A 17,577-nucleotide genomic window follows, 5' to 3' on the forward strand; every position below is an offset into this window, starting at 1 on the left:
TCAGTTAAAAAGCGGTCGAGCGCCGCAAAGAAGAAGCGGTACTACCAACATCCCATCAGTTCAATGCAAACAACATTCTGCAGCATTGAGTGCTCACCTTTCCACCCCTCGAATCATACGCAGGGATCCAATCGTCTCCGGGATGCTTCATAAAAATGACTTCATCAGCAAGTGTATCCTCAGTCGATAATTTAAAAGTTACTCACCCATCCCCCTTGATGCTCCCTCAACCAACTATTCTTCTCCGAGCTCAAAAACTCCAGCCACCCCTCGTCGTCAACAATCTCATACAGCTTCCTCCCTTTATGCTCCCGCCCAAGTACAACCACAAAATCCTGAAAATGGTCTTGCACCCAATTCCACAATCCGGTTTGATACGTCCGAATCGCAGCGTCTAATTCACAGGTGCACTATTCATCCACATTCAGCACAAGCCCAATGTGCCGACGACAGTCAGCTCCGACTCTGGTCCAATCAGAGAACGCCTAGCAGTAGGTGACTTACCGAGTCACCATGATACTGGGAATCCAAATACCCAATGCTAACATCGCGAATCCTCTTGCCATACTCTCTCTTCCCAGGACTCTGAAAGATGAACCCGCCTGCTTTCTCGCCATACCACCAATAGAACGGATGGCTGGAGTTGTAAACAGGGCCGGCAGGGCTCAACGCGTTGGGAGGGTCCTGAACAAGGAGAGGTCCTTTGGAGTCGAGGGGACCAGGGGAGGCTGGACGGGTGAACGTCGGATTGTATCCATACATTATGGCGATGAGAACAGATGGGAGATGAGATGGGAGTGAACCCGCGTTGGAGGGTTTTATAGACCCAGTTCCCGCTGCCGTAAGGGCCGGGACAGCTGACCAGGTTTGATTCTTGAACCTCACAGCAATTCTTGACCCGACGTCATGTACAGAGGCTTGGTGGGAGGGACCTTTAGGACCAGTGTCCGCGGACTCGGAATTCTCATAAAGAAATCGGGATTAGAGACAACGCCGATTAGATATCGAATCCTGGATATATAGAGCAATCAAAAGTGACGGCATGCTAGGAGAGCAAAGATCAGAAACGCAGCAACGGTTAAAGAGCACTTACAAGGGAGGTCGAACAAGCGATCTTCATACCCGCCGTCGCTTCGCAGATTGAGAAGATGTAGACGCTGAATTGCCCATCTTGCGCTTTCCCCCCTGTCCACCCGACGCCTCTGACCCCGATTTCTTCCCTTTCTTAGACTTGGAGCTGTTCCAACTGCCACTGGAATAACCTAAGCAACAACGGTCCTCGCAGTAAGTATTCCCTGTTCAAACACGCTGAACAGAAGCGAATATCAACACACACACCTCTTCCATAATACCCATCGTCGTAGTAGTCCCCATAGTCCTCCCAATAGCCATACCCATAATCCTCGTCATCGTATTGAGCAGCATAGGCTTCATCGACGAGCTTCTTAATCCTCTCGAGTTCCTCGAGCTTCGCGACGGAGGTTTCACGGTAGCTTCGATCCGTGGGTCGGGTCATGAACTTGTCGAACGCTTTCCAGAATAGCGAGTACTTCAGCCATCGAAACCGAGAATATGCGAAGAGAAAAGACGCATACGACGTCAGTATCAAAGTGGGAAACGAGAAGAGGCAGAACGCACCTCGGGATTATTCCGCTCATGGCAATCCACTTTCGACAACCACACGACATCCCTATACTTCTCATACAGCTTCTTCCCATGGAACCTCCCAAAAGGAACAACAAACTCCATATAATGTGTCTCGAGGTACTTCAATATCCCTTCTCGATATCGTTCGAATGCTTTGCGGAATCCGGGGTAGTACTAGTGATAGCATAGTTAGCCTGTGTACTGGTTGGAAAAGGGAGACGAATGCCTGGATATCCAAGCTTCTCTGGGGAAAAGAAGAGAATATGAAGCTCACCGTATTGACATAACAATACTCCAACCACCCCCACCGAATACAACTAACCTTCTTCCCAGCCTGACTCCCATAACTTATCACATACCCTCCAGCTCCCTCTCCATAAAACCAATAACACGGGTGCTCAACGTTCTTGTAAGCACCATTCAAGTTCTTTGGATCCGCATCCTCAGGCGTAGCCAGGAAAGGCCCTTCAGCCAACGGGGCAGGCGGCGGTTTCTTCACTTTCGGCTCGGGTGGCTGCTTGGCCTTCTTGCTATTGCCACGCTTCGCGGGTTTGGCGGGTTGTGTGTCGCCTGTGAAGGAAAGTGTTATTTGAGTTAGAGAAGAAGAGCGTGAAGGAGGCATGGCCAGCGTTGGACAGTCGCGCACTGGTTGGAGGTCGCTGCCAACGCGTACTAGGATCATGCCACGCGTCAAGACGCGACGCGTCGGGTCTCTGATTGCACCCGAAGAAGGGTACATATCCGAGATTCCCGGAGACACGAAGTTCATCCAGTCTGCCCTAAACGAACACCAGCAGTCCCAATAACAGCTTACAGCAACCAATCCCGTAGCACCAAGGTCCAAAAATTAGATAAAACAGTTGAAACACCATTCGACCTCAGCAAGTAATAGAAGTACAAACACCAATTTAGCTCAACGGTAGGTAATCAATATACAGTAACCGCCCACCCAAGTCCACCAACTTGCCCCACATCCTGCCCAAACAACCTTAGCTTCTTCAAATGGGGAAAGGACAATCCCCATCGCTCGCCGAGTGAGCACAGCTCACCCGCCGTCAGCCCTCCCTCCAAATCAGACCCGTGTTCTTCGCTGGACTCATTCCATGGAAGAAGCTGCAAGAGGTATATCGGCGTTCTAGCCAACGGAGCCAGCCCTTCTCTGAGTCGGTTGTAGCACTCCTAAATATGATAAAGGAATCCCAATCCCTATCAGAACTTTCTAAACACACCAGCAGTTTAAACACACTTACTATCTTGTCAGCGGGACTCGCTGGTCTAGATCTAGTCAAGATCTGCAGCACTTCTAGTGCAGGAAACGACGCAGAAACCGATTCTGCGAACCGCTCGAGCTCAGAAACGGTCAAATCGCCGCTGGTCAACCCAGACCAATGCACCATCAATCTCCCAACCGTCAACTGATCCTTCTCCATGGTACTCAGCTGAGCGGCGATTTTGGGACAAAGAGAGAGCCGCTGCTCTTCTTCTGCGTAAAGCCCAGGGCAGATGCCAACGTTAACCATACCGAGTTCGTCCAGGGGCGTTACTCCATAGATGGCGGGGAGGTGGAATCCAGACTCCCCACGGATGTTTCCAGGGTAGTAGGGCTCGAGATCCCCGGGATGGGACGGTTTCCCGGGATCATGCGGTACTACCAGTTTCAGGAAATACAATAATTCCCCCGGGGAAAAAAGCGAAAGATACCAGAACCCTAAGACATCGAGGGTCTTGTGGCAGTCGATGAGAGGGACGATTTGCGCTTCCGGGGTGGCAAATTCGATCGGATGGTAAAGCAGAGACGAAAGTTGGTATTGACCTGCACTGGAACCGCCACCAATGGATCCAGAGCCTTAATCAGCGTCAAGCAACAAGTCATAGAGGTGAATGAAACATACTTACAAGACGAGGCCACGGTGCAGCTTCTGAGTCAGAGAATCATCCCAGTCGTCCTCCAGTCCGAATTTCAAATCCAAATGCTTCAAATCCTTCATCAGCTCCGCACATGCAAGGATCTTGTCCACCAAACTGCGGTCCGCCGTCCCAAATAATGAGACCTTCATCTGCCGAACCATCATGGCCTTATCAGAGTGAGCAGACAGGGTCTCCAGGCATCCTTTGGCTCTCTGGTTTCTCCTCGAGTCGATCACGATAGATCGATAAAGCAAGGGCTCTACTTCATCCTTAAAGAGTCGGTTTACCGATATGAGAGGCACCCATGCCTCTCGAGGGCAGTACTGGACGATATAAGCCTGGACTTCCGGCGGGAGCGACTGTTATTCGCCATGTCTTTAGGTAGAAAAGCAAGTAAGGTGGGACAAGGGTGCTCACTATGGTCATCTTCGTGGTCAGTGTCATGATCAGGAGCAAGGTCCGTTCAACGCACGCAAGCGCTGTCGAGCGGTGCCAGTACAAACATGCACACATTGTCTGGTGATGGTTGGCATCTTCCATTGCTATCGCGCCGAGGCCCGATACTGACGCCAGACAAAGTGCATATATTGGAACAGGATTGAGATCAAACTAAACTAGTAGGTTCTGTGAGCATCGTCTTTACCCAGAACTTAATAAACTACAAATCTTTCGATTGAGTTGTAATAGTTTGGGGAGAGGAGACAAAGAGACAGTTGCCCATCGCGTGATGCCACCATAGTTGCAACCTCTCGAGCCATGAGTAAACATCCTTTCGTCTGCCCTACTGGTGCTGCTTCGTGTCGGAAGTCATCGACTGATTCCGGATAAAGCTGGTTAACAGTTCCACGATAGCTGCATGTCCCTTCTCCTGAGCTGCAGACAGCACTGTCGTCCCAACATTGTTGGCAGCATGGGCGTCAATGCCTGGGCACTCGAGGAGCCGCGCTACAATGCCCTCATGACCATCTCCAGACGCTATGATCAGGGAATTATCACCGTCGTTGTCGGCCGCGTTGGGGTCAGCTCCATGTTCGAGCAGCTGCTGAACAATGTTTTCGAATCCGTATTCCGAAGCCAACGTGAGCGCGGTTGAATTGCGGGGGGTGCGCGCGTTAACGTTAACACCATGAAACTGGAGGAGTCGGTGGACCACTCCCTCGTGGCCTAGAAGGGAGGCGAACAGCAGCGCACCCCACCCTTCGTTGTTGGCACTATTGACGTCGAGGCCGTGAAATAGGAGGAGCTGGTTGGCCGCTCCTTTGTGGCCATAACGCAAGGCGAGCAGCAGGGCAGTCCATCCTTCGTCTTCTGCAGCGTTGACGTCGACACCCCGGAACTGGAGGAGCTGTTTGACCAGTTCATCGTAACCCCCAAATGAGGCGACCATGAGTGGGGTCCACCCTCGGTTGTCTGCGGTGTTGACGTCGATGTCACGGAGTTGAAGGAGCGTCGTGACAACCTCATCACGCGCATATACTGACGCCATGTGTAGTGCGGTTTTGCCGTCTATATCTCTTGCATTGACACTGACATTTTGAATCTGAAGACTTCGTTTCACGAAGTCGATTTGACCTCGAGCCGATGCTATTGTCAGCGCCGTGGAACATAGCATTGTAGTAGCCTCATTGATTCCAACGGACTCCGCCTGTTGGTGACCTGGCCGTGCTGAGCAGTCGGAAGGTATTGAGCTTGGCCGTGTATGACCATCGGGGGTTCCTTCACTTCCAAAAACCCGGTCTAAATATATCGTGATACCATAGTAAGCAGCGACGTGGAGTGGTCGCAACAGGTCAAGGTTCCAGCGGATGGTGCAGGGAAAGGAGGTGCACTGCAGTAGAAAGGCCATCGCGGCGTCATTGGCTTCAGGTGAGTCTCCGCATTCCAGAACATGAGCACCCCAATGTTGGTAGGCGTAATGGAGGAGTGGTTCTTGTTCGACGAGGTTGAATAAGTCTTCGCGCGAGGCTATCGTGGAATTGGGGAGATTGCTGTCGACCATTCGCTGGGCTAAGACTTTGCTGATGAAAAGATGAGGTTGAGGGAAGTCGTTGAGAAGAATGCGTCCCAGCGCATCTCGCGCGGTAAAATCTAGACAGAGGTACGTGAGCATGCAAGCACAATGGTGTACAGGTATAGCACTTACGAACGAGTCGAACGATGTCACTTTCTGTGTCCAGCTCGACGAGGCCACAGCACAGCTCAATGATGGAAAATTCATCCGGCATAAGCGATTCCTCGATGCTGTACGTGTCAGGGTTTGCGCCGAGTGCAGCCTTGAGGTCGCGCAGGGATAAAGGCCCTCGGGAAAAGACAACCCAGAGGAGCACCTGTTTGGCAATCTTGACGAGTTCGGGGTCCTGACTTTCGATCCGGGACATGCTAGCATTGTACATGCCCTCGATTCCTGCGGGGAATTGCTCCAGCTTCGCTTTGATGGTTAAAAGGGACAGGCAGTTGCGCAAAGCTTCAATCTGCAGAGCCGCGTGGAGGAACCTGGGCAATACCGCGTCAGCAGGGGCCACGTATTTAGTACGCAGCACTCACATGCCGTCCGCCTTGTCAGCTATCTTCCTGGTGGCCTCCTCTTGGTAACCGTGCTTCCCCAAAACGCGATGTATCGTCGCAGTCTTTCATCAATGAGCAACCAGAGGTCTTCATCCTGCGCCCGCAATGTCAAATACCGCGCCCCCTCCAGCTCTGTTTGCAGGTCTTCCAAAGGCCGAGAGGCGAAGATGAGATTCCCTTGCAACTGGGCCAAAGTCTTGATAAGGTCGAACTGGTACTTGCGGTCAACCTCGTCGACACCATCCACGATGCAGTAGGTACGCTCGAAGTGGGATTCGAGTCTGAGGAGTAATTTGAGAAGGTCATCGTCGGGCGGGTTGGTCTTTTCGAGCAGATGGCGCCGGTAAACGGGCTGAACCAGATCCGCGAGGTGATTGTGACGTTGAATAATTTGAAGAATGAAACTCTTCAGGATCTCGCCAATCGTGAGTGATTCGTCGTAGCGGTTGTAGACGAAGAGAACGCATATCTTCTGGTCGTCCAATTCCTCGAGAGGTAAGAGATCATCCACCACCCGAGACCTAGGGGTTGATTAGTGGTGCGGTGAATTGGAAACATGCTTCGTTCTCACATCAAAACTGTCTTCCCAGCGCCAGCTTTACCATCCATTAGAGCGGATTGTAGCAATCAACACAAGTAGACTCACGAATGCCAGTACCACAAAGAATAGCACCTTTCGTGCCTTTCCAATCTTGGTACTCCCTGCTGTTGATGAACCAGTCTCCTGTCTTATCGATCCTTTTCTTCCTTACGTCGTTGTGGATCGCTCTCGAGTTCGACTTGAGATCGAACCATGCAGTGATGTCGGATATCAGACCATCTGGGTAGATAATACGGTAAGAGACGCAGAAGATGGGGCGGGCGAAACACTCACCGCGACTCTTAGACGAGTTGGGGTTCAGAGGTTCGGCGTGAGGGAAGAAGATGTTATGGACATGGGTAGTATGTGAATAATCTCGCCCGACCATCATCCCCCCGGTGAATGTGTTGCCTTCGCCGACGTTAATGCCTGGGACTGTTGCACTCGCATTGCGTTCAGCGAGAGGTGATATGTCCCTCATCGCAATCGACATATTGTAGGATCCTAGTAACCAGCGTCAGAGGGTAGCAAAGGTTATCGCCTGTGTCCACACACCCGATTCAAATCCAACCTGGAGAAATCCTCCGTAAACACGAGCAGAGCGCCTCGAAGAGCGAATGCACTGGCTCCAGAGATGAAAGTGATAAGGTATCAAGAAATCTAATGTGGGCGCAGCGTCGGTGGGATGCGGCTGTGCGTGGGCAACATGTAAGAGGCTTAATCTAGCTTCAAAGTGCGCCGTTCAGTGAGCACTCTCCGTAGGAAAATCGCCTTTTCGATTCGGAACATGGAATATGACCAGAATGAAGAGGTTCGAAACAAGTTAGAAAGAGCAGAGTAGAAGTCTGTAGAAGTGAGCTCGCGCGCCGTGGAAACGCGGATCATCGGATTCCCACCCCTATCTTTTGGCTTGCGCGATGAAGTATCCGAAAATCCTTGAGATCGCATCGAGCATTCAATAGTGTATTCCAGTATGTACATACAGGGATAATTTGAAGGAACAGCTTAAAATTAACCAATAACCTATTCAATCCAATAAGTAGAGAAATTGGATAAATAGTTGCCTTCCATCTGAACCGAGTACCACAGAGCATCATCAGTACGACCGACCAGCCGCACCGACCCTCGCCCTCTTCGAAGGCGAGCCATCTGCCGAAAATCACAGCATAGCGTCAGAAACATGTTACATCGCCCTTGCACACCCAACTTGAACCTACTCACCAAATAGATCTTCCCTCCTCTTCCTCTTCCCACCACCAACCATCGAAGACGACGGCGAAGGAGACGAAGGCGGAGTCATCAACACCCCCCTCTCCTTACCTCTCCTCCCACCCACCACCTCCAGCTCATCACGCTCCATCTCCACATCCCTCTCCTCACGTTCCAAAGGCGACACCGGGAACGGCCTTGGAGTTCTTGGTACCTCGTCTCTTTGCGGGCGTACGGTAGGCGGTGGGGACATAGGGAATGGTCTCGGAACCCTAGGTACACTGGACTCCTGTCGGAAGTTTCGTTGTCGTTGAGAACTTGGGCCTGGAGTCGAAGGCACCTCAGAGCTCGCTTGGATAATGGGAGTCTCCCTCCTCGGCGCCGCATCCTCGAGCCGCTGTCTAGTCCTTGTGAAGAGCTGGTCGAGAGGCATATCGTCCTCCGAGTCCGAATTATCCGAGAGTGTAACGGCAATGCGATCAGGCTCTGCAGGCCTATCTGATTCGACAGTGACAGATTCAGAATCTGAGTCCTCCGACTCGTCGATGGATTGCTCGTCTCCAGACTGTCCAGGTTCGAACGAAAGTCGCGCAGGCCCCATCGACCGTGTCATACGTCGCTCCGTAGCCGGTTCTGTGTAGAGCCAATGAGCGACCCAAGACGAAAGATGAAGTTTATAAACGTACCAGTAAGTGAACAATCCGACTCGACATAATCCTGGTCGTCGAAATCCACATGAGGCTTCCTCGAAGAACGCTTTCGCTTCGTAGCGGGTGGTGTAGCGAGTTGCATGGACGGTCGACCTCGTCGGGGAGCTAAGGAACGAAGTGAGCAAATCATGGAAAAATAATTATCGGGGATGCTGCTTACTGGAAGGGCCAGGTTCCGGACGTTCCTCGTCACCAGCGGTTGAATCAGCCTCACTCTCATCTTGGACTACATTTTGTGCAGCACGTCTTCGAGGAGCTAACTCCATTTAAGTATCTGCTTTCAGAAAGAACAGAAGGAAACGTACTAGAAGTGGGAGCGGATTCCATTTCTTTCACTTCGCTTTCATCTGAGCTCTCAACCCGTCGAGGCGCAATCTTTTGAGACGTTGTGGGTGCTGTGAAGGTCACAACCATGAGCATGGACTACAAATGTAGACAGCCAATCTCACTCTTGACAGCCGGGGTGTACTCTTTGACTGTACTCTCCCCTTCACTCTCGTCGGAGCTTTCGACGATTCGTTTGGCGGTCTTGATACGAGGGGAATATCTTGAAGCTTCTGCCAACAACAATGAGAAAGCTTCACAAATACTTTGTATGGGATGCTTACTACGAGGCGTGGGGTGGGCAGGACCAGCAACAGACTCGTCACTGTCCGAGATTTCGATAATTTCTCGAGCTCTGGTTGGGCGTTGCTTTCGAGGAACTGGAAGCCTGGACGTGAACGAGGGACAAAACTGGCCAGACCGACCCCACTTACTCTTTGGAGGTGGTTCAACATCCTCGTCCTCAACTTCTTCGTCGCTCTCGACAGTACTCTCAACGAGGGGTGTTGTAGATTTCTCGGCGAGACGCTTGGATCTTCGATGGGCGGATGCTCCTCGCTCCGCATCCGAGCCTTCAGCGACTGAAGCTTCGTCGTCGCTTCCATCGTAGGTGGACGTAACTGGAGTGGTGGACGAAATGAAGCCCGAGCTCGAAGACGCAGAGTCGCTGAATTCAGCTTCACTTTCTGAGACCTCTGCAGAGTCGCCACTGGAGACGACCGAAGCTGCTCGCTCAGAGTCGGTCAGCGCGCCTCTGCAAAATAACATGCATCAGCTGTGCCCTTTAGGCTTTGGGGTTGACCTATGTATGACTTACTCGCCCTCCTCCAATTCCCTGTCGGCTCTCTCCAACTCGTCTTCGGTAGTCTCGTATTCGATGGGAGCGTCGTCAGGCTGAACGATATCGGCGAGGTCTCCGTCTTTGGTGAGTGCCTCGTCCAGATCACTCTTGCAATGTTGTTCGAACGTTTCATAACCAACGTCGTCAGCCACGTCGTCTTCGTAGTCGTCCTCATCGAGTGGGTCGTCGGTGTCTTCGTCGTCTGTGAGCACATAATCGAGGTCCTCTTCGTCCGTGAGTTCGTCGTCGCCGTATTCTTCATCCTTGAGCAGCTGGCCGATGTCCCGGGTTGCTTCGTAGCGGCGACGGCCGTATTTGAGGTAGAGGTCGAGGGCCCGGAAGAAGACGTCGAACTGAAAAGGCGCAGTCGTTTTGGTCAGAGATGTTCATGCATAGACTGAGAGGATACGCACCTTCTCCCTCAATTCCTTCCTTCTCCCTATCGGTTTCTGCAGCCACTTCATCCATTTGATATCCCTGACCTGGAAGATCTTCTTGCCTCGATGCTTCTTCCCAAGTGGGACGACAAAGTCTCGGTAATTCCTCTCTTGCAGCCGCTCGGCGTACTCGATGAGACCTGCACGGTAGCGTACGAACGCCGCACGGAACGATCTCTACACCCAAAACGCATAGTCAATACCATTTCTTCCAAACACGCCGCAGAAAACAAGGAGGAAGATACACACCGCCAACGTCAAATTGATAAAACACCACATCAAATAGCTATACGGCACGTCGTGCATTCGCTTTCCTCGATGGATGCCCCATGGCATCTGGAACCCTCCAGCTTCCTGTCCAAAGTAGAAGTAGAGTCCGTGCTTGTGATTGAACTCCGGGTCGTCAGCGTCGCCCTCGCCTCCTACTCCTTCTATGTTGTCAACCAAAGGCCCAGCAGCCAAAGGGGGTGATTCTTCAGGCCATTGTTGTTGATTCTTCGAGGAGGAAGCCATTTAGGCCCTCAGCGTTTCGCTCGTCTGTTGTACACTCCTTGATTTCTTGAATTTACGGTTACACTGTAAATGATGATGTTGGCGGAAGAGAAAAGAACAAAAGGTCCGTGCTCAGCATGTTGGACGAGACGTTCCGCGCAATGGTGAGCAATGAAGACGAAACCGTGTGATCGCCGAAGCACGCGGACGGCGGGTGCCTAATCCAGGTTCCGCGCTTCCCACGCCTAGCCTGCTCGTCGCGCGGTCGACGTCCTTCACAGCGCAAGCCCTCCTAGTCGTTCTAGGGAGGAAACAACCCTCCATTCCTCCCCACAGGCGCTTATTTCGGCGCAAATCAAACTGCGGCGTTATATCGGCAGGGATCAACCTGCCTCGTGTTTCCGTCTCCGGAATGACCAGCTATAGAAGAAATGACAAAGTGCAATCAAGGGTCGATGGCGTAGTTGGTTATCGCATCTGTCTAACAAACTGGTGCGGAACCGTGCCTTGTACGAGGTACGGTTCCGCACTTGGCCACAGAAGGTCGCCAGTTCGAACCTGGCTCGACTCATTTTGCGTTGTTTTTGTGGATTTTCTTGGTCTTTTCCGCCATTTTTTTCTTATGATGTTTCTGTCTTCGACCAGCTGTGTTTCTTGCGTTCGACGATGTGCCTTATAATTCTTTCTCAATCGATGTTGGTGAGGCTCACTTGAGGACTGATTCTCATGGCTCCGGAGGGTCTCGGCTCATGGTACCGATATGGTAGAGCTCCTACCTGATTGGTATAGAGCCAGGAGCCAAGACTCTGTTTTTCCATCTTCTCTCACTGTTCTCCTTATACCGTCTGACAACGACACTCATAAACTACACTGGAATCTAGAAATACATCTCGCTTACCCACGAATGACTGTCAATGCCGACTCCGGCGAGCGTGACACTCGATTTCCGAGAGGCAATCTAGTATTCGAGTTGGAATGCGCTCAAACGATCCGGAACGACCTGGGACTCTTAGCGTACGTTCATCTCCAGCACCTCAACAGACCTTCGAACCCTTATCATACAGAACGCGATGCGAACGGTGAACGGCGGGAGCTGGTACCAAAAAAAGAACCGAGCTGCCGAGCGCCGGGGAATGACAACGGCGATGACTTATCGACACCCAATGACAGCCACCCGCCTTATCTCTGAGTCTTCTTCTCTTCCCACATTCGCCCACGTCGCCTGCCGCGCTACTCGAGCTACCAGCTCTTGCAGACGTCGAAAAATACGAGCCCTTCATGCCGGTCGCCTTGACTTTCGAAAACCAGGGCCCGCTCGAGTTGGCCGATGGAAAACTCGAACAATTGCAGCCCCTGTTGGTATCGACGCTCGTCCCACCAGCCCCCTCCAAAGATGCTGAGGACGAAGACCCAGATGGACACACTGTATGGATGACAACGGCTACCTCCCAAGCACAATACCACGCACACAAAGGCTGGCCGTTCCCGCTCCCCAAACTCCCGAAAAACAAACTGGTCGTCAGACCCACCGAAGACGGGGCAGGTTTAGGCGTATTCGCGACGGATGACATCAAGCGTTACGAGCCCGTCCTCGTCGAACGCCCTTTCCTCATCTACGCACAGGAGAACTCTGTCCTTCCCATACCCAGCGAAGGAGTAAAGGAACTCTCGGAGAGCCAAATCGCGCAGATGTTGATGAAGAAATCGGAGGAGGCCTTTAGGTGTGCAATAGAACAGCAGTTCTCGGCGAAGGCGAAGGAAGAGTTTATGTCCCTCGCGAATTCGCATTTGGATGATGGGAGTGGGCCTGTACTAGGGATCGTTAGGACGAATGGGTTTGCGATCAAGTTTGGGGAGCGCTTACCGGGTGTGGACGAGGAGTTTCGAGGGGGTTATGCTGCAGTTTCAAGGATCGGTAGTCGATTGAATCACAGGTGCGTTTTCCCATGTTCTACGGTCAACGACAAAAACACCAACTTCACTCGCCTTCGGACAGCTGCATCCCCGACGTCGTATTCGGTTTCGACCCCGCAACCTTCTCAATGCGCTTCACCGCCGTGCGCGACATCAAAGCCGGCTCCCAAATCCACACCAGCTACACAACCGTCACCGCTCCCAAACTCACCCGCCAAAAAGCGCTCTCAGCCTACGGCTTCGAATGCCACTGCCGCGCCTGCCTCCAATCCACACCTCAATCCGACAAACTCCGTCAAGTCTGTCATAAGTTGACCCAGTTATGGCGGAATCAGGCTATTAATGTGTGGCCTAAAGACCTGAAGCTTACTGAGAAGGTGCTGGTACCGGTGTTGGAGACAAAGAGACGGATGGAGGAGGATGGGTTGGATTTTGATGATGCAGGGTATTGTTTTTTCCCGGAGATTTTGCATAGGGTGTATAAGTGCGTTGGGAATAAGGAGAAGGAGAGGGAGGCGTTTGAGTTGACGAGGGAAACTGTGAGGGGGATGATTGAGGCAGCGGGGTGGAGGAGTGGTGTTAATTTGTTGGGGTGATTGTGAAGCCAAGCGAGCTGAGTGCCATTGGGTGGTTCGTTTGGCATTTCAGTTTTGTCGAAGAACGTGTATTTGTATTTTGAGTCTATGGGTTTATACGATCGATGTTGATACGTACATGGAAAAACTTCCGTGGTTCGGTCCAAGCGACCGATTTGGAAGCGCTCCTTCCGTTTTAATCAAGAGCCAAGACAAATCCCATCTTCCCGTCTACGTCGACCTTCCCATGGCGTTCGGCGACACAAGATTATTCGAACGTCAGATTACAGATCCCACCAACGGCAATAAGCTTTACTTCGAGAAAGTATCGGACACCAAGCAAGGGTCGATGGCGTAGTTGGTTATCGCATCTGTCTAACAACCACCCCCTTCTTGCCAGCGCTGGCTTGCCTTGTACGAGGTACTGCTGTTGGCAGATGGGTGTGGTCCACAGAAGGTCGCCAGTTCGAACCTGGCTCGACTCATATACGTAAATCAGCTTTTTCTTTGGCCACAGGGGGTGTCTCCTATGTACGCCTTTTGGTACACGATGTCGATGTCATACCACGGCATTCGTTTCTTCGTAGGTAGAAGGGTAACTCTTTCTAAAATGTCAGATTGCTCGATACAAGGTGTCCCAGATCATGGCTGGCTTGTACTGTGAACACTCAACTCGAAGTGTTAGAGTTGCCCCATCGAGGCCACTGGCAGAAGTTTAGCAGCGTCAGATGATTAACGACTTTAAGCGAGGGCAGAGCCATTCAAGAATAGACCTATATACACAGGAATGCCAATCCTGAACATGGCACCCAACTATGACCATGTCCTTGGACTAGATCCATAGACGGCATGCGGAGGGGAACACTCGAGCATGGCCGTTGCGCACAAGTGCAAAAATAGGGGTGGGAGTCAGACGATCCGCGTTTGCATGGCGGGTCCAGACCCAGTCCGACCAGCTCTTCTGTCCCTACCACTATGTTCTGATCACATCTCGGAAAGCCTACCCGTTATTCGAAAGACAACATCATTCGTTGTAGAACAGCGATTTCGCAGCCCATTTCCGCTCCTCGCCTTTACCAAAGGGTTGGAGGCAGTGGAATGATTTCGGGAAAAGCGACCTTGACTTACACTATGTGTGGGCGCCATACTGTCTTTGACACGAATCTGATTCTTAGATTACTTATGTTGCCCACGCACAGCCGCATACCGACAACACTGCGCCCATGTCAATGATCTTGATACCTTATCGCTCTCATCTCGAGCCAGCGCACTCGCTGCCCGGGACATTCTATTCTGCTCATCGTCACTGAGGATCGCGCCTAGATTGGATTTAGCTCGTGTGAGTACACGGTGACAGAGACAATATCGTTGCAGCCCTCTGACATCGGCTACTAGGAGCAACGGTATGGCGCTTACAGCAACGGACGCATCGCCTCTCGCGACTCGCCCCAGCATAACTATCGGTGAATGCAACATCATCTCCGGTGGGATGATGATTGCCGGAAATTATTCCAGTACCACTCATGTCCATAACATCTTCCCTCACGCCGAGCCTAACGACTCGTCCAAGAGTCGCGGTGAGTGTTTGTCCCGTCCCAGGACCACCTCCCTTACCGTGTGGTTGACCCAGACACTCTGATATCCGACATCACTGCATGGTTCGATCTCAAGTCGAACTCGAGAGCGATCCACAACGACGTAAGGAAGAAAAGGATCGATGGGACCGGATACTGGTTCATCAACAGCAAGGAGTATCAAGATTGGAAGGGCACCAAAGGAGCAGTTCTCTGTGGTACTGGCATTCGTGAGTTTACTTGTGTTGATTGCTACAATCCACTCTAATGGATGGTACAGCCGGTGCAGGGAAGACGGTTTTGATGTGAGCGGACTGTAGTTTTAATCCACACCCGTCGCTAATCGGTCTCGAGGTCCCGAGTAGTGGATGATCTCTTACTGCTCGAAGAATCGGTTCAGAATGTCTGCGTTCTGTTGATCTACAACCGTTACAACGAAACACTTTCGATTGGCGACATCCTGAAGAGCTTCATTCTTCAGATCATTCAACGTCACAATCATCTCGTGGATCTCGTCCAACCTCTTTATCGGTCCGGTCGACTCGAAAGGACCGCCCCATCTGACGACGACCTTCTCAAATTGCTGCTCAAACTCGAAGGCCACTTCCAGCGTACCTACTACATCGTGGACGGTTTCGACGAAGTCGACCGCAAGTACCAGCTTAACCTCATCAAGGTTTTAGCCCAATTGCAAGGGAATCTCATTTTTTCCTCACGGCCTTCGGAGCATCTACGAACAGAACTAGAAGGCGCGCGGCATATGACGTTGCTGGCGCAGGAAGAAGACCTCCGACTGCTCGTCGATAACAGGCTTGGGCACTACAAGGGGCTATGTCGCATTTTGGAGAAACATCACTACCGAGAAGAGGCCACCAGGAAGATAGCTGACAAGGCGGCTGGAATGTGAGTGAGGCGCGAGGAATATACCAGTCGTATCACCTGCTGACACGGTGTTGTCCAGGTTCCTCCACGCCGCTCTGCAGATCGAAGCTCTCCGCAACTGCCTGTCACTTTCGGCCATCGAGGCGAAGCTCGAGCAGTTTCCCACAGGTATCGAGGGAATGTACACAGCTAGCATTTCGCGGATCGAAAGTCAGGACCCCGACCTTGTCAAGATTGCCAAGCAGCTGCTCCTCTGGGTTGTCTTTGCCCGAGGGCCTTTATCGTTGCGCGACCTCAAGGCCGCGCTCGGCGCAAACCCAGACACCTACAGCGTCGAGGAATCCCTTATGCCGGATGAATTTTCCATCGTTGAGCTGTGCTGTGGCCTCGTCGAGCTGGACACGGAAAGTGACGTTGTTCGACTCGTCCGTGAGTATTGTACCCGGCATTTCCCTTATTCATTATGCTCAGGTCCTTCGGTCTAGATTTTACAGCTCGAGAAGCGCTTGAACGTGTTCTCCTCAGGGACTTTCCCCATCCTCACCTTTTCATCAGCAAGGTGTTAGCCCAGCGGATGGTCGACAACAATCTGCCGAATTGCACGATCGCCAAACGCGAGGACTTTACCAGCGTGGTCAAACAAGTCCCACTCTTGCGTTATTCCTACCAACATTGGGGCACTCATGTTCTGGAATGTGGACGTTCACCTGAAGCAACTGATGCGACGATGGCTTTTCTGCGCCAATGTACCTCCTTTCCATGCGACCTCGGCTGGGGGACACTTGACCTATTGCAACCACTCCACGTCGCTGCTTACTATGGTATCTCAATATATCTAGACCGGGTTTCTGACAGCGAAGGAAACCCCAATGGTCAGACACACCCAAGCTCAATCGTTGGGGCCGGTTTACTCCAGCCAGGGCGCCACCCTGCGGAGGGTGTCCAAATCAATGGACTGACAACGGTGCTACGTCACACGGCACTGATGATAGCATCAGCTCATGGTCGTATCCATTTCGTGAAACGATGTCTTCGAATTCGCAGCATCAGCATCAATGGAAGGAATGAAAGGGGCGAGACAGCCTTGTTTTTCGCCTCAGCATTTGGACACGAAGAGGTGGTCAAGGAGCTCCTCCAGTTCTGGGGTGTCAATGTCAACGCCACAGACAATCACGGGTGGACCGCACTCATGATCGCCTCAGTGCAAGGCCACGACAGAGTGGTCCACCGATTGCTCCAGTTTCATGGCATTGACGTCAACACTACGGACAACGAAGGGTGGACTGCACTCATGTTCACCTCGCAAGACGGCCACGATGGAATCGTCAACCAGCTCCTCCAATTCCATGGCATCAATGTCAACGCTGCAGACAAGGAAGGGTGGACCGCGCTCATGCTTGCCTCGTTTGACGGTCACGACAGAGTGGTCCGCCGACTCCTCCAGTTTCATGGTGTCAGCGTTAACGCGCGCACCCACCACAATTCAACCGCGCTCACGTTGGCTTCGGAATATGGATACGAGATGGTCGTTCAACAGTTGCTCGAACACGGAGCGGACGTCAACGCAGCCGACAACGACGGTGATACATCCCTGATTATGGCGTCTGGAGCTGGTTATGAGGGTATTGTAGCACGCCTCCTTCAATGCCCGGGCATTGACATCCATGCTGCCAACGAATCTGGAACGACAGCCTTGTCTGCAGCACGGGAGAAGGGACATGCGGCCATCGTGGAAATGTGAACCAACTTCATTCGGAACCAGCCGACGATTTCCGACCGCGACACGAGGAAGGCAGAGAAAAGACTGCTTGCTATTTCCCCCGGTGACTCTGGGACATCTAGCAAGAGACCTCGCCGTTAGGAGACACACTTTATAGACAATTGCCTCTGTATCTTCACTTTCTGTACTACACAACCTG

The 17,577-nt window shown here is 52.0% G+C and overlaps 6 protein-coding genes and 2 non-coding genes across 8 annotated transcripts; 4 read left to right on the plus strand and 4 right to left on the minus strand.

Annotated features, from left to right (window-relative positions):
- Positions 1-1,122: 1,122 nt before the first annotated feature.
- Positions 1,123-2,269, minus strand: CC1G_14775 (hypothetical protein). Its single transcript, XM_002910751.1, has 4 exons — positions 1,922-2,269; positions 1,639-1,821; positions 1,339-1,549; positions 1,123-1,262 (listed from the first exon to the last, which is right to left on the minus strand). Exons 1-2 carry the CDS (start codon positions 1,990-1,992, stop codon positions 1,770-1,772), a joined length of 123 nt encoding a protein of 40 aa, XP_002910797.1. The 5' UTR covers positions 1,993-2,269; the 3' UTR covers positions 1,123-1,262; positions 1,339-1,549; positions 1,639-1,769.
- A 271-nt stretch (positions 2,270-2,540) lies between these two features.
- Positions 2,541-3,999, minus strand: CC1G_14776 (hypothetical protein; the record flags this gene model as incomplete). Its single annotated transcript, XM_002910752.1, has 4 exons — positions 2,541-2,826; positions 2,898-3,465; positions 3,544-3,914; positions 3,973-3,999. 4 exons carry the CDS (start codon positions 3,997-3,999, stop codon positions 2,575-2,577), a joined length of 1,218 nt encoding a protein of 405 aa, XP_002910798.1. The 3' UTR covers positions 2,541-2,574.
- A 337-nt stretch (positions 4,000-4,336) lies between these two features.
- CC1G_03974 (ankrin repeat containing protein) lies at positions 4,337-7,193 on the minus strand (the record flags this gene model as incomplete). The annotated part of the gene is made up of 6 exons (XM_001831031.2): positions 4,337-5,643; positions 5,699-6,026; positions 6,149-6,641; positions 6,692-6,716; positions 6,767-6,940; positions 6,995-7,193. 6 exons carry the CDS (start codon positions 7,191-7,193, stop codon positions 4,337-4,339), a joined length of 2,526 nt encoding a protein of 841 aa, XP_001831083.2.
- A 720-nt stretch (positions 7,194-7,913) lies between these two features.
- On the minus strand, positions 7,914-10,734 carry CC1G_03975 (hypothetical protein; the record flags this gene model as incomplete). The annotated part of the gene is made up of 10 exons (XM_001831032.2): positions 7,914-8,542; positions 8,596-8,724; positions 8,780-8,875; positions 8,925-9,014; positions 9,069-9,176; positions 9,228-9,323; positions 9,378-9,697; positions 9,761-10,137; positions 10,198-10,398; positions 10,471-10,734. 10 exons carry the CDS (start codon positions 10,732-10,734, stop codon positions 7,914-7,916), a joined length of 2,310 nt encoding a protein of 769 aa, XP_001831084.2.
- Positions 10,735-11,162: 428 nt separating this feature from the next.
- CC1G_20140 lies at positions 11,163-11,284 on the plus strand. Its single transcript has one exon. It is a non-coding gene; the product is annotated as a tRNA-Val (tRNA).
- A 707-nt stretch (positions 11,285-11,991) lies between these two features.
- CC1G_03976 (hypothetical protein) lies at positions 11,992-13,340 on the plus strand (the record flags this gene model as incomplete). Its single annotated transcript, XM_001831033.2, has 2 exons — positions 11,992-12,647; positions 12,710-13,340. The coding sequence occupies 2 exons, from the start codon at positions 11,992-11,994 to the stop codon at positions 13,221-13,223; spliced, it is 1,170 nt and encodes a 389-aa protein (XP_001831085.1). The 3' UTR covers positions 13,224-13,340.
- A 205-nt stretch (positions 13,341-13,545) lies between these two features.
- Positions 13,546-13,687, plus strand: CC1G_20141. The gene has a single exon. It is a non-coding gene; the product is annotated as a tRNA-Val (tRNA).
- A 505-nt stretch (positions 13,688-14,192) lies between these two features.
- Positions 14,193-17,399, plus strand: CC1G_03977 (hypothetical protein; the record flags this gene model as incomplete). The annotated part of the gene is made up of 8 exons (XM_001831034.2): positions 14,193-14,335; positions 14,402-14,541; positions 14,598-14,779; positions 14,833-15,006; positions 15,142-15,679; positions 15,738-16,087; positions 16,153-16,530; positions 16,651-17,399. The coding sequence occupies exons 3-8, from the start codon at positions 14,608-14,610 to the stop codon at positions 17,397-17,399; spliced, it is 2,361 nt and encodes a 786-aa protein (XP_001831086.2). The 5' UTR covers positions 14,193-14,335; positions 14,402-14,541; positions 14,598-14,607.
- Between the last annotated feature and the right edge of the window lie 178 nt (positions 17,400-17,577).

The sequence above is a fragment of the Coprinopsis cinerea genome (genome assembly GCF_000182895.1).
Source record: "Coprinopsis cinerea okayama7#130 chromosome 7 map unlocalized cont3.7, whole genome shotgun sequence".
In the NCBI taxonomy this organism is placed as follows: Eukaryota; Fungi; Basidiomycota; class Agaricomycetes; order Agaricales; family Psathyrellaceae; genus Coprinopsis; species Coprinopsis cinerea.